The sequence below is a fragment of the Lethenteron reissneri genome, chromosome 57 (assembly GCF_015708825.2).
Source record: "Lethenteron reissneri isolate LAM-NWPU_2019-01 chromosome 57, ASM1570882v1, whole genome shotgun sequence".
In the NCBI taxonomy this organism is placed as follows: Eukaryota; Metazoa; Chordata; class Hyperoartia; order Petromyzontiformes; family Petromyzontidae; genus Lethenteron; species Lethenteron reissneri.
The window spans coordinates 7,142,172-7,149,671 of NC_083835.1; the positions used below are offsets into that span (position 1 = coordinate 7,142,172).

The 7,500-nt window shown below is 57.1% G+C and overlaps 1 protein-coding gene across 1 annotated transcript in view; it reads right to left on the bottom strand.

Moving 5' to 3' along the window:
- Window positions 1-4: 4 nt before the first annotated feature.
- Window positions 5-7,500, bottom strand: part of LOC133357218 (long-chain-fatty-acid--CoA ligase 4-like) — a gene marked incomplete at its 3' end in the record, with an annotated part of 53,742 nt that continues 46,246 nt past the window's right edge. Inside the window, exons 13-14 of the mRNA XM_061575048.1 lie at window positions 1,441-1,598; window positions 5-300 (exon numbers count right to left, since the gene is read on the bottom strand). Coding sequence (XP_061431032.1) covers window positions 5-300; window positions 1,441-1,598 — 454 coding nt within the window. The remainder of the gene's footprint in view (window positions 301-1,440; window positions 1,599-7,500) is intronic.

Below are 7,500 nucleotides of genomic sequence, written 5' to 3' on the forward strand. Positions count from 1 at the left end.
GTGTGTACGTGTGTGTACGACTTCCTTGGCGGCGTACATGCGCTCTATGTCGTGCTGGTAGTGCGTGCGCAGTGTGTGTACGTGTGTACGTGTCTACGTGTGTACACGTGTCTCTGTGTGTTACGTGTCTGTGTGTACACGCGTCCTTGGCGGCGTACATGCGCTCTATGTCGTGCTGGTAGTGCGTGCGCAGCGCCACGCGCTTCAACTTGAAGGCGTCCGTCACCAGCCCCGTCTCGGGGGTCCACGCCTCGGCGCTCAGACGGACCTTGCGCGGCACCTCGAAGCGCTCCAGCTTCACTGCTCGTGCGCATGGGGGGGGGGGGCACGGGGAGGGGCACGGGGGGGGCACGGGGGGGCAGGGGCAGGGGGGTGAACACACGGAGGGCGACTCACGTCCGCACTACGACTCGCGGCTTCAGCTCCGTCCATTCCTTTTGGTGAACGGCGGATTTTGTGGAATTCGAAATATTTCCAATTTCAAACCTGCGCCGTGTGATGGTGGTGGGTTGCAGTGTGATGATGGTGGTGGGTGGAGTGGTGTGATGGTGCGTAGAGTGGTGTGGACGATGGTGGGTGCAGTGGTGTGATGGTGGTGGTGGGTGGGAGTGATGTGACGGTGGTGGGTGGAGTGGTGATGACGGTGGTGGGTGGAGTGGTGTGATGGTGGTGGGTGGAGTGGTGTGACAATGGTGGGTGGAGTGGTGTGACAATGGTGGGTGGAGTGGTGTGATGGTGGTGGGTGGATTGGTGTGATGGTGGTGGGTGCAGTGGTGTGACGGCGGTTGCAGTGACACGACGATGATGATGATGGTGACGATGACGATGATGGTGGTGGTGGTGGTGACGATGATGATGGTGGTGGTGGTGACGATTATGATGGTGATGATGACGATGATGATGATGGTGGTGACGATTATGATGGTGATGATGACGATGATGATGATGGTGGTGACGATTATGATGGTGGTGGTGGTGACGATGATGATCATGATGGTGATGATGATGATGGTGACGATGATCATGATGGTGACGATGATGATGATGATGGTGGTGGTGGTGACGATGATCATGATGGTGATGATGACGATGATGATGGTGGTGACGATTATGATGGTGATGATGACGATGATGATGATGGTGGTGACGATTATGATGGTGATGATGACGATGATGATGATGGTGGTGACGATTATGATGGTGGTGGTGGTGACGATGATGATGATCATGATGGTGATGATGATGATGGTGGTGACGATGATCATGATGGTAACGATGATGATGATGGTGGTGGTGGTGACGATGATCATGATGGTGGTGGTGGTGACGATGACGATGATGATGGTGACGATGACGATGATGGTGATGGTGGTGACGATGATCATGATGGTGACGATGACGATGATGGTGGTGGGCTGGTGGTGCTAGTGCGGCCCCCACCTTTGACGGCCATGTCGCGGATCTCCTGCAGCACCTCGGCCTCCAGCAGGGGGCTGTTGCACACCTCCTCCCAGGAGCCCCCCACACCCTTCTGGCCCGCCAGGTGCGTCAGGCGCACTCGGTTGGGCACCACCAGGCCGATGACGTAGGCCTGCTCGCTGCGCCACACAGCGGCACACGGACGCAGCGAGAGAGACAGAGAGAGAGAGAGAACAGAGAGATAGTGAGAGAGAGAGAGAGGCAGACAGACAGAGAGACAGAGAGAGAGATAGTGAGAGAGAGAGACACAGAGAGACAGAGAGAGAGACAGAGAGAGACAGAGAGAGAGAGACAGAGAGAGAGACACAGAGAAGAGAGACAGAGAAGGAGAGACAGAGAGAGAGAGAGACAGAGAGACAGAGACAGAGAGACAGAGAGAGAGAGACAGAGAGAGAGACACAGAGGAGAGACAGAGAGAGAGACACAGAGAGAGAGACAGAGAGAGAGACAGGAGAGAGAGAGACAGAGAGATAGTGAGAGAGAGAGAGAGAGTCAGACAGGACAGAGACAGACAGAGAGACAGAGAGAGAGATAGTGAGACTTTGACTTTTGAAAACTTTATTTCCCCAGCGCAAATTGCGCTGGAATATTGCTGTGCCTTGTAGGCCACTCGGAAGCGACCATTTCTGCAACCAGTGGACAAATTAAATTCGTTCAGTGTCAGTGACAATCACCCCAAAGCGAACAGCGGCGTCAGTCCCGCACGACCTGGACCAAGGAAAACGGGGGGGGGGGAGGGGTCCAAACGTGTAGATCAGTGCATTCTGCACAACTGTACACAGAGCGTCCTTGGCGCACCCCCATTTCTTCAGAAAGTCACTCTCCCCCTCGGCATGACCGTAATAGGCGAACTCTAACTCGAGCCGCGCCTTATGAGGGGGGCCTGCACCATCGCCAGCACTCCACAGCCACCGCTGCCGCCTTCCAGCCTCCGCTTCCGGGTCGTATAGATCGCCAGTTTGGCCTGGGCGCACACAAAGTTCGCGACGTGCCGCTTGTCGCCCCCCGTCCCGGTCACTCCGTACACAAAGCCGCTCTCGCAAAACGGGGTGCCCAGTCTCCCGAACACCTCCGCCAGGAAAACGAACAGCGGGGCGAGCCTTTTGCATTTGAGGACACAGAGAGAGAGACAGAGAGAGAGAGACAGAGAGACAGAGAGAGAGAGACAGAGAGAGAGACACAGAGAGAGAGACAGAGAGAGAGACAGAGAGAGAGACACAGAGAGAGAGACAGAGAGAGAGAGAGAGACAGAGAGATAGTGAGAGAGAGAGACAGAGAGAGAGACAGAGAGAGACAGAGAGAGACAGAGAGAGACAGAGAGAGAGAGACAGAGAGAGAGAGAGAGAGACACAGAGAGAGAGACAGAGAGAGACACAGAGAGAGACACAGAGACTTTTTGACTTTTAAAACGATTTTATTACTGGGGCGACAATTGCGCCCCAGCCGCTTCTCCAGTCAAAAAAACACCGTGGTCATGCGACCAAGACTCCCTCCGGCGGGTCACGACAGAAGACCGAACAAAAAAGCGACACCCGTGGCACGCACGCCACTCTCGTCGTTCGCGAGCGCGTTGCTCCCTCCCACGCCGCCGAACAGTCACGCACACAAAACGGTCACAGGTTTATTGTCAGTATGCCGTTCTCGCAGGTGCAGAGCGCAGAGCCGGCTTCCCACTTCTCCCGAAAGAAGTCGTAGTTTCCGCTCACTCGGCCATAGTATTCATGCTCCAAGTGGAGCCTCGCTCCTATTAGGCCCCTCATCATTGCAACTGTCGAACAGTTGCTGTCTGGGTTTGTGTCGTCTTTGAGTCTTCCCTTTTTCCGTGTCTTATAAATCGCCAGTTTAGCTTGCGCGACGACGAAATTCGCCAGCGTGTGGCGTTTATTTACGCTACGTCGCACCCCGCACACGAGCGTGCTTTCGAAGAAAGGTATCTCCAATTTCTGAAAGACACTCCTTAACGTTTGGTAGAGCGGTGCCAGTCTCCGACACTTTACATACATGTGGGCGAGGTCCTCCCTCTGGCCGCAAAAGACGCACGCGTCGGATGCTCCCGGGTTGACTCGCTCCTCCCACGCCGCCGAGGGTAGGGTCCAGTGGGCCAACCTCCATTGGAGGTCCCCGCTTCGCTTTGCCACCGGGGCCTTGTACATCTCAGCCCACTGAGGGGTGACATCAATCAGTGGGGGGAACACCTTTGCCCACTTCGTGCAGGGCAGGTCCTCAAGGGCTCGCCGGTGTAAGACCTTCACGCAGCAGTTGTACAGCGCCTTCTTGGAGGCGCTCTTCAGGGCGCCGCCCTCACAGTTCTCGAGTTTTAACAGCATCCCAGTGTCACTTCGCCCAGCGGGCTGTACACCGGCGATGCGCAGCTCCGGAAAGGCGGGAGGGGACGTGTGATCGTGGCCTGTGTCGTCTGGTGCATTCAAGTGTAGGTGCAGGCCTTTGGCCACCGTGAGTGTCGCACGCAGTATTTTTTCTCCGGCCAGTGCAGTGCGAAGGCCCACGGTTCGGCTTATTTCGGCCGCATTTTTCCATTTGCGGCCTCCCTCGCGGTTTTCCACAAGGTCCCTGACCGCCCGCACTCCGGCTGTGGCGAAACGGTGTGCCATCGTCTTCTCTTGCCGGATGTCTGCAAAAAGGTCATTGTAGAACAGGGGTTCTTCCATGAAGGCGCCCATGCCACCGTACGGGTCCTCTCTCTTCCACTCCAAGCTCCGCCACGCCTCCACAACGCTGCGATAGTACAGGGGGAGCCCCGTGCAGTCAATGCGGGCGAGGTCCGCCAGGAAGAGTTCTTTCCCGTATCCAAGCCGTCCCCCTGCGTGCCTCAGCAGGGCAGCGGCCAGTGACTTCCACGGTGCCTCGTCCGGGTCGTAGAGCAGGCTCTTCACAGCCTGAAGGCGGAACACCATAATCCGGGCGGCGACGTCCGTGAGTCCCTGCCCGCCCTCGTCCAACGGCAGGTGCAAGACACCCGGCCTCAGCCAGTGTTTGCCTGCCCAGACGAAATCAACGAGCGCTCTGTTCGCCTTCACGATCAGCCATCTGGGGGGCTGGAGGACCTTCGTCGTGTGCCACAATATAGAGGCAGCGAGATTGTTCGCGACCAGTGTCCTCCCCCGAAAGGACAAGTGCTGTAGGAAGTGCTGCCACGCTCCCAACTTTGCCTCGAGCCTCTCGAGCAGGTCCGCCCAGTTTTTCCGGACCGTTTGCGGGTCGCCCAGGTACACTCCGAGGTATCGGACCCCGTCCTCCCGCCACGCTACCCCGCCCGGAAGGGTCCCTAACTGTGTGGGGTTCTGTGGTCCGACCCTCAGCGCCGTGCACTTCTGCCAGTTTACTTTGGCACTCGTGGCTCTTTCATAGTTCCCTACAGCCCGGCTCAGCGCGGCGACGTCGTCTTGGCTTCTAATCACCACGCACACGTCGTCCGCGTACGCCGAAAGTTTTACGCTCACCTCCCCGGGTCCAGGAATATCCAGCCCGGTCAGGGCGTTCCTTAAGCTCTCGAGGAGCGGCTCCAGCGACAGCGCATAAAGGAGCCCTGACAGGGGGCACCCCTGTCTTACTCCCCTTGTCACAGGGAAGGGCCGGCTCAGTCGCTGGTTTATTTTAAGCATGCTGTGGACATTGGCGTACAGCAGTCTGACGTATTTCGTAAAGGCGGTGCCGAGGCCGAGAGAGAGCAGGAGTTTCTCCAGATACCCATGGTCCACTCTATCAAAGGCCTTCTCCTGGTCCATGAAGAGTAGCCCCACCGCCATGTTCTGCATTTCGGCCATGGATATGACGTCCCTTACGGTGTGTATGTTGCTATGAATGCTGCGACCCGGGACACAATAAGTCTGTTCGCTCCGTATGATGAGCCCCGCCACCATCTTTAGGCGGTTCGCCACGGCCTTGGCAATGATCTTATAATCTGTGCACAACAGCGAGACGGGCCGCCAGTTCCGAATTTGCTGCAGGTCGCCTTTTTTCGGCAGCAGTGTGATCACTGCCCTCCTGCAGCTCAGAGGCATCTCTCCCCTTCTTAGACTATCCTCTAACATTTCCATCAGACAAGGGCCGAGCATATCCCAGAACGCCGCATAGAATTCCACCGGCAGTCCGTCAATTCCCGGCGCTTTCCCTCTCGGCAGCCCCTCCATGGCGACGCGCAGCTCTTCCACGGTAAAGGGCTTCCCCAGCCTCTCCCTTTCCTCGCACCCTAGGGTGGCGTTTCCCTTCAGGAGCTCCTCGACCGCTCCCTGCTGCGTATGTTCGCTCTGGAGCAGGTCAGAGTAATAGCGCGTGGCGATCTCTCTGATTTCTTTCTCGTCTGTCGTCGCCCCTTCATCGGTGGACAGGCTCAGGATGGCGTTGCCATTGCGTGAGGGCGCGGAGGAGGTTTTGCTGCTTTCTCCGAGTCTGAAGAAGTATTTTGAAGGCGAGTCTGTGTACGTGAGGTGCCGCATCTTCTTCCTCAGGAAGGAGGCGTGCGCTTGTTTGTCCGTGACGTTTCTGAAGAGTTGACGCCGTTCCAACAGGAGGGGGAGCGGCTCAGCCCTGTCCTCGTGCGCGTTCGTTGCTGCACCTGTCTCGGCTTCAAGTCGCAGCAACTCGTCTGCCAGGCGCCCCACCGCATCGCGTTTGACGGCAGCCCTCTGCCCCGCGAGTTGCAGGCTGAGCGCTCGCACTTGTGTTTTCAAGGTCTCCCACCCCTGCTGGCCAGAGCTGGAGCCGGAGGCGGCCTGCTCCCTCCTCCAGTGCGGCCAGCAGGCCACGAAGGCCGTCTTGAACGCTTTCTCGTCCAACTGCTCCACGTCCATCCGCCAGTAGGGGCAGCGGCGCGACTCTCCATAGACTTGCAGCGACGTCGACATTAGATGATGGTCGGAGAACCCCGATGGATCTATTCTACTGTTGCTCAGCCGGTTCACCCCTTCTTTGTTTATATATATCCTGTCGAGTCTGGCTAGGCTTACTTTCCCTTGGGCAGACCCGCGGTGCCATGTGTACTGTCGTTGGGACGGGTGTTGCAGCCTCCACGCGTCTGTAAAGCCGCAGTGTCGCAGAATTTTTGCGAGTGGACGTGCGGATTCCGGGTGTGGTTCCGGGCCGTTTCGGTCAAGTGCTGGGTCTAGGGTGCAGTTCCAATCGCCCCCTACGACTGCTATTACTTCCTCCTCGTTGCATTTTATTAACGTGCGGCGGAGTGCGTTGGTGAAAAACACCCCTCTCTCTCTGCTCTTGCTGGGTGCGTACACGTTTATAATTCTGTACTTCATGCCACCGTGCACAAAGTCCATAGATATTAGGTGTGCCGCCAGAATTTCCTTGTACACCAGTCCCTCTGGGGCGAACCCTTGTCTGAGCAGGATCGCAACGCCCGCATGATGGTCCTCCCCGTGACTAAAAAATCCTGGGGTGTCATCAAGGTGCTGTCGCTGATTGTGCAGAGAGGCGTCGAGGTGGGTCTCCTGCAGGAGCATCACGTCCACCTTGTGTTCGTCCGCAAAGGTGCGAATACGGTGCCACCTCTCGCCACCTCTGGCTCCATTGCAATTCAGGCTTGCAATCTTGATTCTGATGTTAAAGGCCATCGCGGTTTCAATTGTCACTCGTTACATCGACCCTGGGGGGGGGGTCTTGGAAGAGGAGCTGCTCGTTCTTCATTGTTTGCGCTATTTTCTTCAGTCGGAAGACCTCCTGCTTCGTGAAGGCGTACAACTCCGGTTTGCTCACTATTTTCCGGGTCGTCTTCAAGAAGCCCTTTATGTCGGGGAAAGTCTCCGTATGTACGATCTTCCGCTTGTTGTAACTTTTCTCGAGGTGAAGGCGGATTTCCTCGGGCGCGTACTCCCGTTCTGCCGCCACGCTGGAGTAGCTTGTTTCGCTCGCGGTCCCGTCCACCTCGTATTCTGCCTCCGCGTCGTCCGCATTTTCCTCTATGGCCTCATAGTCTCCGGTTGGGTCGGGTTGCTCCGAGGCACTCCCGAGTCCAATCTGGCTCTCCGCCATGGTTTTCCCCTCTCGTGC